The following is a 21,246-nucleotide window of genomic DNA, read 5'->3' as shown; positions in this document are numbered from 1 at the left end:
ATGTTCTCTTCTGCCTCAAATCTTGAGTTGCTAAAATAACAGAACATGAATTTTCTTCTCGCTAATTGACCATATACCTTGTGGTCTCTTGGTCGTACTGGATTCCAGGACCAGAATTCATCTACTCTGGTGGAGTATCAAGATTAGTGATGGTTGCTAGAAGCAACTTTTTTTTTTTTTTTTTTTTTTTTTTGTGGAAGTGCACCATTCCTTGTATATACGCCAGCATAATATAGAGGGAATTTTATTTGCAGACTTATCCTTCTCTTCATAGTTGTTTCACCACGTTTCGGCCAACTATTCCTCTAGCCTGCTTTGGGTAGGATTGAAATAAGACAATGCTTATCTGGAACCGTAGATTCAATGCCTCCAGCCACTGCACCACAGGCCCTGAAGATAACAGCCTGCAAATAAATATACAAATTACTCATCTGAAAGGATTCTAATAAAAAATATGAAATCTTTGTTCGAATATTTGCTCAGGGTTCAGTTGCAGCATGAAGTTCTCGGTGAGCTGTTCTCCTTAAGTAATCCAATTTACCAAATTTACACTTCTAACTAGTAATATGATATTGTCCTTTTGACTACTGTACACTCTTTAACCCTTATCCTCGAGTGGCCTTTGGGCCTTGATAAATGGTGACTTTTTTGTTTATATGATGAAAAAAAAAAGTGGCATGCCATGGTCTGACAAACTCGTGTACGGAGACCTGAGACCCTCGATAGTGTCTAGCAGGCATTCAAATTCTTTGCAATATATATGGCAACGGATTCTTAATTTATATCACTTGTAGGTTTATTTACTTAAAAAGCGGGTTTTCAAAAGGGGGCATTTTTGGATTGAACGCAAAACTAATCTGGATAGTTTGTTAGCGTTTTTTTTTTTTTTTTTTTTTTTTATTGATGAGAAATTCTCTGATAAGAAATCTAAGAATTGCCAAAAAGATAAAAAAATGTTCTCCCCTTTTTCTTTTCTTCTAAATACTCTTTTTTTGCTTTCAGATTGTTGGCATCATCTTTGCTTGTTGCTTGGCTCGTGCCATCCGGAAGGAATACGAAGTTGTGTAAGGAAATAAAGCGGAACAGAAAAAAAAATGCCTTTGTCTTTTTTTTTTTTAAATCTTTTTACATTAAAACAAAAGGGCATGATGACTTCCTTTGAAGCAACACTTTATTTTTCCGATTTTTTTTTTTTTTTAAAAATATTTTACAGGCAGTAATTCAAATGTAAATTAACACTTTCCAACCTGCTTATCTCCCTTGTATGAGCCCCCCCCATCTACATTCTACTCATTTAAAAAAATTTTTTATATACCCATAGTAACGAAAGCCCTTCAATATTAATGGATTAACAAATGGAAGAAATAGCTGATAAAACCAGTTGATTTTTTTAGTAAATTGTCTAAGCGTTTTTGATTTTATACACTAGAATTGCTAGATGAAATCCGATATTGCAACAAAATTATGTATGCTTTTAAATTGTTCTACAATTTTACTAAAAATTTGGAGAATGAACAAATTTTCTCTTTATGCAACTTATTAGCTGGACTTTAATATTTTTTTTTATTATTAATCCTTTTTCTTGTCTAGAAATGGTCTTATCTAACCTATCTCCTACCCTTTCAGAAAGTTATCTTTTCTGCTGAAATGCTTCTAAATTCCCTATTTTCTGCAGTCGGATGCAAAAACTATTTTCTGTCTTGCTTCAACAACGAATCTAAAAGCTTTCAGGTGGCCGACCTCGAATGGGAGCTTCTTTTAGACTGTTTATCAAATAAAGCAATGTATTTGGTTTGGGGCTTCATATCTACTGCTCGTCTCTCATTACTGTTTTTACTGCTGCTAAACTACTTTGCTGAATACCGTTTCATCAATTTCATTCTCATTTGGCATCTTAGAATATCATTCAATATGTATACCCCCCCTCCCTCCCCTTTCTAAAATTTTGGACCATACTGACTGATTCTTTCCGTGCTGAAAGAGGTTGAAAAATTGGGAGGAATAAAAACTTTTCAAAAAAAACAAAAAAAACAAAAAACTTGGAATTGAGTAACGCCAACACGGCCCTGTGCGCGCGAATGTGTGTGTGTCATGTATTTTACTTCAAACACTGCAATTAATCCTAGTATATATTAAAAAAAAAAAAAAAAAATCTCTATGGTGTTGCCATTAACCTTGCAGTATATAATTGTTTAATTTGCAAAATCTCATTGCAGAGACCATTCTTAAAGTTTAATAGAACCAAATGAGAATTGTTTGTTGCTGCCCCCTCCCCACCTCCCCCCTACCTTGAAGAAGAAAAAAAATTTATATTTATAAAATTGAGCTCTGTTAAAAAATCTCCTTGGCAACAAATATACATTCTAGAAGATTAACTATCCCCCCCCCTTCCTCTTTTCAAGAGGGTTGTGGGAGCCATACACATTCTATACATATGCACTCTTTCTATTTTTGGGAGTTTGGAGAGATAAAAAAAAACCTTTAACAATATCTTTGAAAAAGTTTTTTTTTTTTTTCTTTTTTTTCTCCATTCTGCTTCTCCCATTTTAAGGTACACAGTCATGTTAAACCATTAAATTCTGATTGAAAAGATATTTATCTATAAACCAAAAGATTCTATTCTCTTAATTAGTTCATTGACCCTGTATTTTTGGGGGGTTTAATTGTTGATTTTTTTTTTTTTTTTTTTTTAAAATTCTTTCTGTGGTTGTGTATAAATTTGCTCATCAAAGTACAGATTTTTCAACAAGTGCTGTTGATTGTTTTGTTAAAATTTAAACTTTTTTATATACTTTTTGGTTTTTATTTAAAATTCGACTTTATTAAAAAACAAATGCAAAATATATGTACAACTCCTTGTACATACCCATTGTGGAACAAAGATGTAATATTGCAAAAATCGCCTAAATTAAAGTAGTTTTTGCCATGTTTTAGAATGTTAAAATTCAAGGGCAACAACTCAATTCGACTAGATTTTGTTTGTAGTCAAAATAATTGCTCCAAATCAAATTTCGAGTTGAAGAAAAAAAAAAAAAACTACTTGATCAATTCAGTTTTGGTATACAACATCTTTGTCCCATGGTAAGTCAATATCAAAGACTTCTATTTTGTCTTAAGTGGAATTCTAAATAAGAGCATTTTTTTCTAATAAGTTATTGATTTTTACTACCTACTGTTAGTGCCTTGTCCTCATGCCTTTGTCATCTAAAAATGTGTCTGCCTACAGCATCTGTATAAGGCAGGCTGGCTGTGCCAGAATATAACACTCACAAAACCTGTCTCTGTACTTCATTGAGCTAATAAAGTCTGTACAAAACCATTTCTTTCTCGATGTTTATTTGCATGTCTTGTTATTGTTCGGTGATGATTAAACTTTTTTTTTTTTTTACCAGCAGGCCGCCCTGGCATTGCCTGGTCATAAGATATGCTTAATTCATGCAGATTACGTATTTATATAGCCAGTTCTCTATCGATTATATTGTATGTAATATATAATAGTGATATCAAAAGTAAATACTTGTAAACCATCAATTAGAATTGAAACCAAAACCTACAACTCTCCAGCCTCATTCCTTAACCTCTGAGCCACATCCATGCACATAAATATGGATAAAAATAACATTTAACTGAATGTAAATTTGTGCATGCAAACAGGTTTAGTTGACTATTCTTGCCAAGGTCAATGGTTTTGTTTTCCATTTTAACCCCCGTTTAGCAATAATTTTTGCCCGCTAAAAACCTAATCAAGTATGCTACAGGTCTAAATACCCTATATATTAAGTTTCAACACTGTACATTAATGAGTTTTGTAAGTATTTTTCACATACACACCGACACTCATGATATAAAAATGTCTGCTAGAATATAAAAAGAAATATGCATAAATAGAATTCGGCGTAAGTGTAACGAAAACAATTTACTTAAGAAACCATAAAAATGAATAGTTAACGCTTTTCCTTTTTTATTAAGGAATATGTGAATTAACTTCCATGTAGTTGTTTGCATATTTATAACTGAGTATATTGTTTGGTTTAATTGAATAGAAAAAGTAGGCTTTTAATATTCATTATTAGAGCGAGAAAATTCTACAATCTGACACTGGTATCAGGAGGTTGGGATTAATAACTTGGCACTTTGGCCTGTAGTTCCATCGATCTTCCTGGATGGGGACACCTCAGGTGCTTAGCAATAAACTAGCCCCTTTTTAAAGGATAAGGCAAAGCCTGGTAGTGGACTTACTAGAACACAGGACTAGCGACATATTTTAGTCAAAAGGGAGGCCATTTTTAAAATTATTTCAGACAAGTTTAAGCACAGCTGAAAAAAGCTCTTAAATATAATGAAAACATTATAAACACAAATATCCAAAATTTGGAGTCTGCAACATTTATAAGCCCACCAACTTTGCTCTCAAAATAGCTATTTTTTTTAATATTTTGTCTGCAGTCGTGACTTTTTAATCTACCTTGTATATTAAATATCAAAATTTCATTGGATGGCTTGCTGATTTGGCAGGCCAAGAGCAGGCTCCATTTTTCATGGATACTGACGATGGAAAGGAGTTGTAAAGCCAAGTCAATTCACAATGGTTCTTGGTGTGGTGAATCCTTAACAAAGTATATGGAAATTGTATGTGGTGGGCCTATTACTCTACCGATCTTCATAACGATCGGTTTGGTATCTGGTTAAGTTTGTATTGTGACACATCAGGTCCAACAAATTTTGAGTGCCACGCTAAAATTATTTGGAATCTTCGGACTACTGTTCTCATCTTATTTTAATATTTCGGCTGATGTAACCTCCAACCTTAAGCTCTAGAATGCTTCTGTCAAACTCTGAATCTGCACAGAATCTCTAACAGAACCATTTTATTACTTCACAGGGGTAGGATGCTCTTGTTCTTGTCAGCCATGACTGGATAGAGGTCCTAAGTAAAGTGCAATTGTATTTTTCGGGTTGCACACTGAGGATTCGCCCCCCCCCTTTTTTTTTTTTTTTTTTTTTTAATAGTACTCTCACCTTGCCATGAGACCAAAGTTCTACAGAAACATTCCAGAGTTCGACAGGATACACCTGAAGGTTTCATCAGCCTAAACATTGTGAAAATGACACTCAAAGTAGTCCGAAGAACCCAAATAATATGCATAATCAATCCTCGTCTCAAAAATACAGAAACGTCCACACTCCAAGTTAATCATGACTTGTGTGGTTGTTAATGCAATTTAGGGCAAGTGTTCAGCTAAAAATGTTGTATTCCAATAATTGGTCAATTTCTTGATGCTTAGCTTGCAACAGAATACGCCATTATGGTCCAGTCGATCTACAAAGTGGTGGTCACTATTAACCTGATTCAAATATGAAAATCTCTAAATAGCAAACAACGGCTACAATATTGAAAATATTAAAAGCAATTCTTGGTACTTCTGCATTTACCGACCCATGGTTTTGATGAAGTTTCTCGGATGTCCTCAGCTGCTGACGGGAATAACTGGAAGTGACCGATCACGAAATGTTAAAACCGCTATGAGAACATTTATAAAAAACATGGAAATACAATAAATAAAATTACAAATATGTATCTAACCCTAACCTGAGTGATTAAAGTTTACTTTTTTAAAAAATTTTTTATTTCATATATATATATATATATATATGTGTATCCTTCAGATTCGTATTTGCTAAAAAAAAAGAGCGTGTGTGAGTATATAAAAAAAAAAATGCAAAAAAAATGCAAACGCTTGACTAATCTTTTATGGTTATTTCCGTCAACTTTGTGGAAATTGTGGGTCGGTGAATGCAGGAGCACCCAATTCTTTGAATGCTAATCCCCATCTCCTTTTAATTTGATTCAAATTAGACAAAAATATTATAGGATAAACATTGTCCAACAGTATACTACAATTCTATTACTCTTATAGTCAACACACAGCAAAAACCCTCACCATGTGACCACTTTAATTTTTTTTGTGATGGAAAAGATAACCATTGTGTCTAACCAAGACTTTTTTTTTTTTTTTTAAGTGGTGACTCTCACTGCAGCAAACTATAAATTTAATGTGTCGTGTTATAAAATGATACTTTCGATAGATGCACATTTTAAGTAGACCGACCCCCCACCCACCTGTTATGGAACGTTTTAAATCCTATTTTGAGATTCATTGGACAACACGCAACAGGTGACCACTTTAAATAGCCGACATGATTTAAGAGAGAAAAAAAGATTGCGACTTCCATGGATACAATTTTTAATGTTCACACGACAATCTAATGTTGATCATTATTTCAACAAATGCTTGAGATTTAAGAATTGAGATAACTGAACACCAAATGCCTGTGCAAGTCGCTAGACTTTAAAAGTTAGACTAAAGCAAAGAAAGATTTTGGCCTTCTAGCTGGACAAGTCAGTTGACCTTTTTAGCCAAGAAAGGACTTCACACGTTTGAATTGCTTACCAAAAAGTATTAAAAATTTTTTTTTTTAACTATCTTTATAGATTCAACATGATATTCAGTTTAACGCCTGTTTTTAGATGTAGACATGCCATGGTATGGCTTTAAAAAAAAAAAAAAAATTGGCTTCCAAACTAACCTATATCTGGCCAGGTCTTTATCTTTCTTTTAAATTCTTATCACTTACCATATTTTCCTTAGCTTTTCTGTCTTAACAGTTCCAACAGTATGAACTCTCGTTAATGAGGCACCTATTTTATTTCAAGCAACAAAAAAAATTTTCAATTCTGTGTAGCCTCTTTTCTACTTATTAAACATTTACTCACAAGTCTGTTATTTGCTTCAAGGTTTATTTTAACTTCTTGGGAGCAGGAGTTTTGAGTGAAATTCAGAAAATCATTTTCATTTCAGAAGGTTTAACCCGACATGCCTGTTCATTTTTCTGCACTTTTCTCAATAACCATGCTTTTTTTTTTTTTTTTTTTTTTTTTTGTCATAGTGAAAGTAAATTTTTGACAGATCGGATTTTTTTAAATAACTCGAGTCCCCCCCCCCCCCCCACACACACACTCCGGGAGGCTTTTTTTATAGGGATAAAATTGTCTGTTCATTTGTTTGCACCTTTTTCAATAACCACGCCTTGGACATTTTTTTTATTTATTTTTTTTTTTTTTTATAAATTTTGCACAAACATTAGTTATGGGGAAAGTAAATTTTTCATTCGTGGCGAGGGACCCCACATGCTCTGCTTGTTTATTTTATATTGTTCCCTTAAGTTAAAAATCTTTGCACTTTATTAAAACAAATACTTTATTTTATTTATTTTTTTTAATTTTTAACTTAGAATTTCCTCACCATGTGGTGGAGCTAGTGGCAACATGATACTGTCAAAACTATGCCATCTGGAACTCCAGTTCCTGACACAGCCATTCATGGTGGACAGATCTAACACCCAACAGTATTAGGACTGCTTATAACTTTATTTGTCAGGCCCAATACTACAAAGTGACGATCACGTTTCTTCTACACACATTGTGTTGTTGAAATATATATATATATATATATATATAAATTTTTTTAGCTGCACTTCAAATGCTTACTAAAATCATATATACACCTGACAATTTTGTCGCTATTGTCAAAATCAACACAGACGAATTTATCAAAGTGTTTTATTTACAATTTAGCTTTTTATTTCTTGACAAAGAGAGAGATTAGTTGTAAGAGGGTAGTTGGTGTGCTGCTTGAAAACGGAGCGGTGTCAAGATGTCTATCACGTTCGCCGCTGTCAGTTTGCTCTCTTCTGTTTTGTTGTTTATTTCTCTTTTATAGTCACAAAATCAACGTTCCTGGAATTGTAAACATCAAGATATTACTTTCTTCTTTTCTATTTTGCATTGTGCGATTCATAACTTCTGACCCATGAATGTAAACGCTTCTTCATTTTTTTTTTTTTTTTTTTTTTTTTTTTTTTTTGTGATAAATACAATTCCAAACATTTTTATGGGACACAAAAATGTAGATCAACTCTGTCTGGAATGTCTGTGTGTGCGCATACACTTCTGCTTTCAAATGTGCAACCACCATTACTTTGAGTTTTCTAGGTGAAACCTTTCTTGTCTTTGTATGCAACTGCTAAGACCCTGCTACTCTTGACGTCAGCGTAAAAGAAACTTGAAATCTTGCCGGTCTAATGAAAAGCTACAACCAATGAGGAGGCTTGAATGCATAGTAGAAATTCTTTTAGTCTTGATGTTGTGAATTCAGTATATAAGTTACATTCACATTTCCTCCTCCTCCTCTTTCTCAAAAGCAACCCCTAAAACTCCAGATCTTCTTCACCCTGGCAATGCTAAATCTACCCAGCTAACAAGGTTTTGGTGTAAATCCAGGGGGAGCCGACATCAGGATCCATCGTCCTCTGGTCGTCTTTGCATTAAGTGAGCGAATATGTTAGGTGTAGAACCACAAATAAATGGAGTGAGTGTGACGGTACTTCTGCACATGTGTAACCTTCCCCGACTTTGTATGCAATTGTTCGGCAATTGTATGGGAAAAATAACCCCTCCTTCCTCCTTCCAGAAAAGGGCACTATGAATTGGGACAAACATTAAAAATATCTTAATTTAGAAAAATTTATCCTCAACTGACCGAGGACTGAAGAGATGCAGTGGAGTATGAAAACAGATTAGTTTAGTTCTAGTAAAAGTCCAATATAATTATAGGTAGTAAGATTGTACATCTAAAGACAAGAATCAGTTTTTTTTTTTGTTTTATTTATTTATATATATATTAGTGAGGGGATGATTCCAATATTTTTACAAATTCCGTGCTAAATTTCCAATTCCGATTCTTTATAAATCTCTAATTATTTAACTATGAAGTTGTCATTTTCCCCCGATTTTTATAAAAACACATGTTAAATATGCAGATATTTTCGTAAATACACTTGTGGACGATAATCTATCGATTTTAGTTTCACTGGTATTTTAAAATCAATAAATATTTATTTTAAAATCAATAAATATTTATTTTATTATTACAAGTAATGAAGAGTTTAGTTTAAACAAAATCAAATAAAAAAAGACGATTAAAAGAATCGTTTTGGTATCGGAAAATAGGCATCAACTTTTCCGATACCCACAAATCTTCTGATTTTTCCGATTCCGATTAATTGCCCCAACACTAATATATATCTATATATATAAAAGGCAAAATGTGTGTGCACATTTTATGTATGTCCACCAAAGGCTTTTTTCGCCAGGGTTGTTGGCGGCGGGGGGAGGGGGGTACTATTTTTTTAGAACATTTTATATACCGTCTAAATCATAATATCTAGGATTTGCGAACACGCGTCGCGTCTAGATTTATTTACATCGACTTTTATAAGAGTCACGCTATTTCGCTGTGTCTCCTTTTTTTTCGGCTTTTTAGTATAAAGTGAAACTAAATTGAAACGGTGTGTGTTCTCGGCTTTCGATCAATGCGGTAGAAATCGTCATATCAGACAATTGCTTTGATTTGGACACCCCCATTTTTAATGGGGAGCTGGTTTTCAACCCAACATCTTGGACAAACAAAACCAAAACAAACTTGACTGCGGGATTGATGTTTGACCTAATTCACTTTTTAGTTAAGTCACCACGCTTTTTTTTGGAAGTTTTAACATTTTTTTTTTTTTTTTAATAATACTTAAACAGGGTTATTACTTCGCTTTGTTTTAATTTTACTCCCCTCCCCACCACATACGCCTCGAAACACCCGGGTAACGCCGGGTACCCTCGCTAGTATATATAGAAAAGTTCACCTGTCACCCCTTTTTTAAAAGATGGATTATGATTATAAAGGCCAGAAACCACTTGAATCATTATACGAGAGTAGCATTGTCAGAAACTCCTTGCATGAACAAACTGATCGACTCAATGAATCAGCAGTGTTTCCACTGATAATGCTTCTGTTCATTATTTTTTGTCATACAAATTAACTTCATAATTTTCTATTTAGAAAACGTTTGATGGGTTTGTATTACTATACACATAGGCTGACGACTTTTTCGAATCTATGTCACGGTTAACATATATTGAGCGAGTTTCTAACAGTATTTTGTATAGCTTTTTATTTCTAACTCATTTTCCCAAACTTAACGTGTTCAACGGAGAGTCCGGCGCCATTTTAAATTTTCAAATACATCGGTAAACACTGTTTTTCGAGCTGAATAAACACGTTACATTAGATAAAAACACTAAAAACATGTCCAGTTAGGTAGAAAAGTAACTTATCTTGCCTTTGATAGCATTTATTTGTTATATATATATATATATATATATATATATATATATATATATATATATATATATATTCTTTTTTTTTTTTTTGACAACTTTTTTCGAATCTATGTATGCAGTAATACAAACCCCGTTTTGCTTTTCTTTGTGATACGAATGTATAATATTATTTTTATAGAAAACCTAAAATCCTAAACAATAAAAAGGTTCTTTCTGACCTTCCTGTTTTTCTGTCACTTTACAATGGCTGTATTTTTTGTATGGGAGTAGAGGGTAAATGGAGAAATACATAAAGCCGAAGAGTCAATGATGGAGAAAAGGTTTAGAATGGCTGGTCTATACACTTTATTGGTTCTGGTTCCCTGGGAAAACACCCGGATGGCAGCTTGTTCTTTTAAAAGTCTACATTTTACAATAGGAATAGAAAACGCCAATGTTCGCACGCTGCTCAAACCTTTCCATCTGTGGTGGGGATTTTAGATTTGACAATTTTCCTAGGAGAAACAAGTTGACCCCCACCTTTTTTTTTTTTTTTTTTTTTTTAAGCTTTGTTCGGAGTTTCCAGTGTAGTTGTCCCTCCCGTCCCACCGCATCTCCTCTCATAAAACTTGTATATCCACAGCCCCCCTTTCTTTATAAGCAAGTGGTCCTCCAGTTGATTTAAAGGGTGAAGAGGTGGGTTCTTCTTCTTCTTCTTCTTCTTCTTCTTCTTCTTCTTCTTTGCTTTCTTTGTCTTCTTTGATTTTTCTTCTTTGCGGTAAATGTGTAGTTTAGCGACGTAAATTATTTGACGGACAAAAAATTATAAAAACTATTTATTTTTTTTTATATAAAACACATTATTAAATCCTTTCTAAGGTTTGACAGATTGCCATTTTAAAGGCCAAATTTGGCCTTTTTTATACTCTTTCATTAACTGTTTTTGGCTGCCATAAAATGATAGAGCGTAAAAAAGGCAAAATTTTGCCTTAAAAATGCCAATCTATCAAACCTTAGAAAGGCCAAATTTTAAAAGCAACATGGCGGCCTCGATTGTCGTACATTTAGTCTAATAAAAAATGATGAAAAAAATAATAAAAATGAGTATTTTTAATATTTTAACTGTTAAATAATTTACGCCGCTAAACTACACATTTACCTTCTTTGTTTCTCCTTCATTTTTCTTTTTTTCTCTTTTTCTTCTTTTTTCTTTGCTTTTACGCCTTCTTTGCCTTCTTCATTTTTCCTCTTTTTCTTTTCTTTTTTTACCTTCTTTGCTTTTACTTTCTCTTCTTGAAGAAGAAGAAGAAGAAAAAAGAGTGGAAAAGAAGTAGAAGATAAGGACAAAGCAAACAACGAAGAAGATGAAAGAGACGTGGAAAACTATGAAAAGATGAAAAATATGAAGAATGGACAAAAAGTGGGGAAAGAGAGGCAGAAAGGAGTAATAGAAAGAAAAGGAAAAGAAAACGTAATCGCACCCCTCTACACCCAACCCCGCCACCAGCACACGAAGAATCCAAAAATGTGTCTGCCTGGACGAACGAAGTAGATTCTTACGAAAAAGAAAGAAATTTGAGAGTCTAAAAAAAAAAAAAAAAAAAAAAAAAAATCAGTGGATAATTTCCCCCGCCCACTGGAATGTTGTTCATCTACCACATTTCCTTTCACTCCCCTCCCTCGTCTTTTCTTTCGACCCACCAACATTATCAGGATTTTTTTTTTTCATTTCAACTTTCCCCACTTTCATTTCTCTTTAATTAAATAATGTCTACATCATTTTTTTTGCTTTCATTTCTGCAGCAATTCTTGACTTTGAACAGGATTCTGTAGTAATTTCGTTTTTAAATAATTTTTTCATTCATCTTCAATACATCTTTCTTTCTTTCTCCCTTCATCTTTCTTTACTTACGGTTGCCATAGTTACTAGATCTAGAGAGAGAGGGGGGATTAAGAGTCGTGAATTTGGGCCACTTTTCACAGTATGTGTGTTGTTGCACTTGCTTTATAAGAATTTAAGCTCGGCACACTTAAAAAATACTAACATTTTTTTTTTTGAGCTTGTTTTTCCCCCACATTAAAAACCGACCTTGTGTCTAACTCTGCCCTTGTGGGGAGCCAAGTAAAAAGAGAAAAAAACCCCCAAAACTAACATTTTTAGCAACTGAAAATAAATAGTGATTTCCGGTAAAACCACAGTTTAATGGCCTGAAAAGTTTATGTACATTTTAGTGATGGGACAATTCTAATATTTTCCCGTTTCCGTTACAGTTATCGATTCCGATACGTTCAACGATTCCGATTCTTTATAAAATCTCTAAATATTTAACAGTAGAGTTGAGGGTTGTATTACTATGCACATAGATTCGAAAAAGTTGCCCCCCCCAAAAAAAAACAAAAACAAATATATACAAATAAATGTTATCAAAGGCAAGATAAGTTACTTTTCTACCCAATTGGATACTTTTTTTTTATTGTTTTTTTTTATTTAATGTAACATGTTTATTCAACTCGAAAAACATACAATGTTTACCGATGTATTTGAAAATTGCAAATGGCGGAGGACTCTCTTTTGAGCTCGGTAAGTTAGGGAAAATGAGTTAAAACTAAAAAAATATACAAAATGCTGTTAAAAAAAATACCGAATATATGTCAGCCTATGTTGTAACATATACTGAGCGAGTTTCTAACAGTATTTTGTTAAGTTTTTTTAGTTTTAACTCATTTTCCCAAACTTAACGTGTTCAACAGAGAGTGCGGCGCCATTTTCAATTTTCCAATACATCAGTAAACACTGTATGTTTTTCGAGCTGAATAAACATGTTACATTAAATAAAAACGCTAAATACATATCCAGTTACGTAGAAAAGTAACTTATCTTGCCTTTGATAACATTTATTTGTTATATATTTGTTTTTTGACAACTTTTTCGAATCTATGTGTACAGTAATACAAACCCGTAGAGTTGTTATTTTTATTCATGATTACATGTTTATTCATGTTAAATGTGCAGCTGCCAGCTGACTACAATATGGCCGCCTTCAAGTCCAATGTAAACAAGTTCTTAATGAGCTGTTCCCCTTAAATAATCTAATTTACCAAATTTACACTTCTAACGATTACTATATTGTACTTTTGACCACTGTACACTCTTTAACCCTTATCCTCGAGTGGCCTCTGGGCATTGATAAGCGGTGATTCCTTTGTATAAAAAAAAAACGAAATAAAGAAAACCTAATAAAAAGTTTTATTGATTTTCTTTTTCATTTTTTATTGTTTAATCAGAAACACGCTTATTTCTGCTTTCGTTAAGAAATTAAAGATTTAATCTTTAAGTGAGAAAAGTTACGACCTTGTAAGAAAGAAACACACACACACACACACACACACACACACACGAAAAAGTAGTTCGTTAGCCTATTTCGGGGGGGGGGTCAAAATGGCGGAAATTAAAAGTAAAATATTGGGTATCATTAAACGGCAATAAGAATAACACCTTTGGAAAATAAATTACGAGAAAAACAAATGAAAAATATCAGAAGAAAAGGGAAAATAGAAGAGAAACTTTAAGAGAGACACTTGGAGGAAAAGAGAAGATTTGATGAAAATGTTTCTCTAAAAACAAGAACAGAAGAAAAATATACGTATTATCGATTAGCGGACAAAATGGTGACGGCGAAAGAGAATTTTTACAAAACACAATTTGGAGTAATATCGATAATTATAATTAGGATCTTGAAAACGAAATAATGATTGCTTCGTGGCTTAGACAGTACGAAGATCTTTATAGTATGGACTGTGCGAATTGGACCGATTTTTTTGAAAAAAAAAAAAAATTGGCTACAAATTGAACATAGCAAATTCGTCAAATCTTTTCACCACCAACGCTCAAATCCTCACTTGAAATTAAAAGGAATGGTTCTCGTCTTGAAGAGCGGCTGCACAGACCGACGATTACGTTCAGCACGTTCGAAAGCACGTTCGAGATTACGTTTGAATGGAAACGACGTTCAGGAGGACAGGGATCAGCAAAAAAAAAAAAAAAAAAAAAAAAAAAAAAAAAAAAAAAAAAGCACGATCATGGTTTCGTCGGGAAAGTACCCGGAAATAAATGTCGTTGTTACAAAAATTAGAGTCGTGTTATTACTTGTCCTATGTTCCTTGCGACGTAGACTGCATACAACGTGTTGGGTCCCGTGTGTAAGTATGTGTAATGTTACAATGATTTATTCTAGTTTTTACATTAATAAGTTTTGCCCATTTTTTTTTTTCAATTGCTCCAATTTTTTCGTTATTTGTTTCTAACACCAGCGGATTTAGCGTTTTCAACGAAAGAAATAACTTTCTTTAGATAGCGAGTTCTTTCGTTTCCGCATACAATTAAAATGAAAAGACAATTTGAATCAGCATTTATAGTAGTCTATCCCATCGTTTAATTCAATAAAATCGGATGGACTCATAATACGATAAAATTTGACGTTTCTGAATTCTTGGCGCTTCTACAGAATTGGGACGAGATTTTCGGAAATCGTAAAACTAAATTCCCCGTGAAATCTATGGTATCTACGCATTCGTCATATTTTTAAGATGATTATCAAAAAATTATGAAAATCGATATGGTAGAACATTTTTTATTAAAGAAAATAAAAAATAGAATTTGATGAAAACGATCGTAAAGTACAGCAGCGTTCAGCAGGGAGGTAATATTCCGTTCCAATTAAGCAAAAATGGCGGCAATTTGTCACCTGCTAACACGATTAAAATTGTGTTTTTGTTTAATAATTCAGTAATATTCAGGTAATTTCGACTGCATAATTTGGAAATTACCATTGTAATTTATTAGAATTGACAAAAAAATCTGTTGAAACCATTGTTTTTTGCTTTTTTAATCTGAAAACTCCATTTATCGACTGCGAAATCTCGTCTCAATAATGTAGAAGCACCGAATTTTTGAGATGAGGAATAGTTATTCGTATTATTTGGATTCACCGGACTACTATTCTCATCTTGAGTGTGATTTTCACAATGTTTCGGTCGATGTAACCTCCGACCTTCATCAGGCGTATCTTGTTGAACTCGGGAATGTTTCTGTCAAACTCGGGAATTTAGACGATATTTCAAACGGAACCCTTTCTTCACGGGGTAGCATGCTCTTGTTCTGTCAGCCATGACTGGATAGAGGTCTTCGCAAACTGAAAGGTGAAGGTTCAATTCTCAGTATAGACGTCCGAAAAATACAATTGCGAATTACTTAGAACCTCTATCCGGTCATGACTGACGGAACAATTTTATCAAAATGAACTAAAGTTTAATTTATTTGCATATTCTTTGAAAATCGATCATTCATAAATTAGTTATTCATTTTTCATGGTTTCTTATTAGATGATTGGGTTCATTTCACTATTACGCTTAATTCTATTTATGCATAGTTTCTACATTGTGCATAATTGCGTAGAATTTAGGATGAATTTGTCTTTTTACAGAAGGTTAGAAAAACGTCAATATCGTCGGTTTCGAATCCAATAAAGAGGGACTAGTTCATAGTCGAGAAATATTGAACTCTCTCCAATATTTTTTTTTTATAGAGATGAAATCAGGGGCTGAAGAAAGTTCAATATTTCTCGATTATAATAATCACCCATGAGAAACCTTCGAACTCCTTTGACCTTTTCTTCCCATGAAATTATTATAATCAATAGTATTTTTATATTTTGTTGGGAATCTCACCTTTTAACGATTAAAAAAAAACTCCAATTTAAAACCTTACCCTTCAATAAGACCATCTACAACATTAATCAAATACTAGCAGGACTTGTGGAAATTCCACAGGGGACTCATTCATATGTAATATATTGATGTTGGCATTCTGTAAATATTCACTGTAAATGGAGACGCTCTGATATTATTGTAGCTTTTTTGTTAAAACTGCAAAAGTATTTATCTAAGCTAGCGCGAACGCCTGGTAAAGCCCGGTCGTAAAGTATGCTTAAATATGATATTTAAATTCTTGCAGATTGAGTTCCTTCAGCCATAATCGAAACCGAAACCAAAACTTATGAAAAATTCTTGGTAAAATTATTTATGACAAGAAATAAAACAATTAAACAACCCGGATGTAAGCGTGGCACACAACAGAACACACACGCTATCGTATTAATATATAGATAAGAAACCGCATGTGCGTATGGAGTAGGTATTTATTTGCTTTCCCACGTAAGAAAAATATGACACAAAGTCGGTTTTAATGTGAGGTGAAGGGGGAGGGGATGGAAAGGGGATGCTACATATAGGGTTGCCCCTACATGTACCAACAACCAATTACCACAACGGCAATGGTCACAAAGTGCAACATCTGCCGGAACAGAGTATTTATTTGCTTCTCCACAGAGCAAATTAGGCACAACGCCGTTTTTTAATGTGGAGAGTGAAGGAGAAATGGGACCAGCTCCCCGGGGAGTAGAGGAGCCGAATAGTGACAATTAGTATGAAGGGTTTCCCCTACATTGACCAATAACTTATACGTGGGGTTGCCCCCACATATGGTCTTTGATTGCAGTATCTGCCGGAACAGATACTACGCTCTGATCCCAGTTATATAGTTATTTTCATGGAAAGCATTCGACTGAGCTTCAATCTATGGTCCCCCTCGCCAAACTTTCACAAGAAACACTCGTCTAGCTGAAAACACTATCAATAATTCCCCACACTCTTTATCTGTGCCTAAACCTAAACGTAGATTCCATGAACAAAGCTTCTTTCTTAGAACTGCACGCCTGTGGAATCGTCTTCCGTTTTCCTGCTTTCCAGCTGATTGCAATATGGTTGTCTTCAAGTTCAACGTAAACAAGTTCTTGATGAGCCATTCCACTTGTTAACAAATTTACCGAATTTCCATTACTAACGATTACTTTATTGTCCAAATGACTACTGTACACTCTTAAACGTTATCCTCGTGTGGTCTCTGGGCCTTGATAAGTGGTTATACCTATGTAAATAAAAAAAAAAAAGTGCCAGGTAAACCTTAAAATAAAACGTTGTTGTACGGTTTAAACTTGAATTGTTTTCGTTTGATGTTAGGCAGCAGAACAGAAAAGTTTTTTTTCCGTGGTAGCTCAAACAAATTGTGTTATTTTTGACGAAAATGATTAATCGCGTTTTTGACTTCAAAACCCAAACTTCTTTGTTATGTCACCCCCATTATCAATTTTTTTTTTATTCCTGTTTTACGAACGCGTGTTTTAATCTCGTCAGTGATAAGAAATACTATCGCAGTAGAAAAAGATAATTTACGCACCGAATAATCTAAAATGTTTTTCATTTTCCAACATAGACGAAAGCTGTGAGAATTATAGGTCACTTCCGGTGTAGGGAATATTTTTGTAATCATGTAATAACATGCGTCATTGCGTATCGTCGGTCTATCACGTTTAAGTCCAAAATAGATTTTACTTAGTCTGTTACTCTTAAATTCGAAATGGAAATTTCGTTGGTTTGTTACGCTTAAGCTTGAAATAGAATGTTCGTAACAGTTAAGTGCAAAATAGAATTTTTATTAGTCTGTAACAGTTAAGCTTGAAATAGAATTTTTATTAGTCTGTAACAGTTAAGTGCAAAATAGAATTTTCGTTAGTCTGTAACAGTTAAGTGCAAAATAGAATTTTCGTTAGTCTGTAACAGGTAAGTCCAAAATAGAATTTTCATTAGCTTGTCGCGTTTATGTTTAAAATAAAATTTTCGTTAGTCTGTAACAGTTAAGTTCGAAATAGAATTTTAATTGTTCTGTCACATGTAAGTGTGAATTAGAATTTTTGATGGTCTTTCACGGTTAACTACGAAATCTTTTCTAGTCCCCTCTTTTCCAACAATATGTGTCCATTGTTTTGTCCAACCACTTTAATAGCAATTTTAAGCCCTCTCTTTCTCTTTACACACACACACACACACACACACACACACACACACACACACACACACACACACACACATACATTTTTTCTTAATTTAACCATGCCTCGACAGTCGAGTTTAAATTTTTCTTCCATTTTTTTACGCATATTTTATCTTTCTTTTAATAATATTATTGGAATTCTTTCCCTTTTCCTTGTATCCATTTGTGAATTATTCCACGGATTTCTGTCTTTTGGATTACTTTGGACCATCTTCCAATTACGCGATTCCCTTGGATTTTACTGTGTGAATGGAAATTTAATCCATTTTCTTGGATTCTGCAGTTTTGGATTTTATCATTATTGGATACTTTACCCTTCACCAGACAATCCATTTACGTGAAATCACTCTTTTCTTCACCCTATTCCCTCTGCTTCACTTTTTGTTATCAAGTAAGATCTTTGACTTACTTGTAGCTTCATTAAATACTTTTGCAAGCAAAATCCGATCCCGCATTTTGCTAGATCCTACCCTCTGATGAGAAGGAAAGTATTTCTTCAAAACTCCGCGGATTAAGGATTATCCACTTATTTAGTGTTTCCTTTTGAAAATTAAATATGTTTTTAACTCTTTCTCAAAGTGTTTTTTAACATGTTTTATTAACTATTTGTTATATATATATATATAGATTGGAGGTGGAAGGATCTGAACGCTCAACGTTTTGCCCGATTTATGTGGGCTTTTTCAAGAGGGATCGTCAATAACCATCCCTCTTGAAAAAGCCTGCGCATAAATCGGGCTCGGGCGAAACGTTGAGCGTTCAGGTCCTTCCACCTCCAATCTATTTTTCATATCGTCGGATTTTATTCATCTTAATAATCATATATATATATATATATATATATATATATATATATATATATATATATATATATATATATATATATATATACTAGCATGGATGCCCGGCGTTGCCCGGGTGTTTGGAGGTGTGTGCTGAGCAAAAAAAAAAAAAAAAAAAAGTAGTGGTTCGAACCCGTACCGCAAAGGAGGAAAAGAATGAGGGAAAAACGTGACGTCTTTGCTGTTATGACCACCGCCAAACAGGAACTGACATAGGTTTAAATTAAGGCTAGACAATCGAAAAAAGGAAATGACTTTCGAAAATATCGGTGAAAAAAGCGACCCCTCCCTGTAAAAATGTGCCCAGTTGAAGGTAAAGAAATTAATGTTTTTAGCCAATTTATCGGTATTTGTCGTTTCAAGGGTCGAACTTCAAAACGATACTGATCTTGTGAAAATCCGTCGCCTCTGTCGAAAGTTTTAGGCAGACATGTAAACATACATACATAGATTTATATATTCGTAGCTCAAATTTTCGACCCAAACCGATTAAAAAGCTTGCCCTATCTCTGATTTCCCTTTTATGTAAAATTTCAAATGTTTAGACCAGAAATTGTCTGAGTAATTTGGTAGAGACCGCAGAAGTCAAATTATTTTTAACTTTGACCCCTGTTATAACCCCTTAACATTTATTGTTTTGGGCTCAAATCAAGTTATTAAGTTAGATCCATGTCCAAGGAACTTGTATCTAAAATTTCAATTGTTTATACCCAAAATTGTCAGAGGAGTTTGGTAGAGTTCTCAAAGGTCAAATCGTTGAGCTTTGACCCCTTAACAGCCAAATTTCTGACCGAAAATCGATTACAAAGATTTTCCCAAATCTCAGTACCCTGTATATCAAATTTCGAGTCTGTAGACTGAAAATTGATAGAGTTAATTTGTTTGGAAATGTACACAGACACACACACATACATACATACAGACAGACAGACACTTTTACAGATATATATATATATATATATATCAGCAGGGCGCCTGGTGTTGCCCGATCGTAAGATACGCTTAAATATGATATTTTAATTCAAGCAGATTACGTATTTATTATTATAGAGAGAATTCTTTACCAATTATTATACTGAACATAAGATCAAAACTAAATATATATGACTTGGGTACAATCAGCTGGTACGGAAACCAAAACATACGCCCTCCTTAATCTCTGAACCACATATATATATATATATATATATATATATATATATATATATATATATATATATACAATTAATCTATATACCTATAAATAAACAATACAATTAAGTTATCTATTTATATAAAGTAGTAGAGTTCGTGTGTGTGTACAACTCCTCATGGACAAAGAAATATATTAATCCGTTTAAGGCTATTTTTTGATCTGTGTGTACACCTCTCCTGGTACAAAAAATATATAAATCCATTATAGGTCATTTCTACCAAAGGAGACTGCAACAATTTTATGCATGGTTTCTATATATAGTATTTTACAAACGAAATCTGCACTGCATCAGTGAACTCATTTACATATTACATTAAAGAAAATCCATTTTAATAGTTAACTTGACCTTATTAATTATTTCCTCTAATAGAATCGTTTTAATTGTACTATTTAGAAATATTATTTAAAATTTATTTAGTTAGTTTGTTCAATTTATATTTGATTTAATTTATATTTAATTATTAATAAAACAGATACGTTTAAAACTGGAACTCTCATATTAAACTATGAGAGTTATTTCACTGTAAGCTAATAATTTCAAGGGGAATAACGAGTGTTACCAATTTAGCGGTTTCCCGCTAGATCTGGAGATTTCGTTTGCAATCTAATGGGGAGAATTTTGATTTTGCGGCCAGCAGGTTTTTCTAGAAAATTTGGAGATATTTGACACCCACACACCCGCAATTTTAGATTAAAAAAAAAGAAAAAAAAAGAAAAGCGCTTGAAAATACTTTAAAACATAAATTAAATTCATTCATATAGGTAGAAAAGTAGAATTTATTGCTTTTGGTAACAATTATTTATTTAATATTTGTTTTGTCTTCCATCATTCTTTAAACTCGCTACAAATTCGATTTTTCCAAGTACATTTGTGGGGGGGGGGGCGTCCCAGCCTCTGTTGTTTAAAAAACGATCCAAGCACTCCCCGTAAAAGCATTTATTCATTTTATAGTAAATAATGCGGTAGAGGGGTTACCACTTATACGTACCCTGACCGGGAATCACTAATCTTGTAAGGATGTCAGTCGGTGTTCACCAATTCATAACC

The 21,246-nt window shown here is 33.4% G+C and overlaps 1 protein-coding gene across 1 annotated transcript in view; it reads left to right on the top strand.

Moving 5' to 3' along the window:
• The window catches only part of LOC145247956 (CD63 antigen-like), a 41,918-nt gene extending 38,599 nt beyond the window's left edge, over positions 1–3,319 (top strand). The window contains exon 7 of the mRNA XM_080109603.1: positions 1,003–3,319. Coding sequence (XP_079965729.1) covers positions 1,003–1,068 — 66 coding nt within the window. The 3' untranslated portion in view covers positions 1,069–3,319. The remainder of the gene's footprint in view (positions 1–1,002) is intronic.
• The last annotated feature ends 17,927 nt before the right edge of the window (positions 3,320–21,246 follow it).

This window comes from Euprymna scolopes, chromosome 26 (assembly GCF_053919585.1).
Source record: "Euprymna scolopes isolate OS-2025 chromosome 26, ASM5391958v1, whole genome shotgun sequence".
NCBI lineage: Eukaryota > Metazoa > Mollusca > Cephalopoda > Sepiida > Sepiolidae > Euprymna > Euprymna scolopes.
The sequence above is the reverse complement of the archived record's forward strand: the minus strand, read 5'-3'. Positions and strand labels throughout refer to the sequence as shown.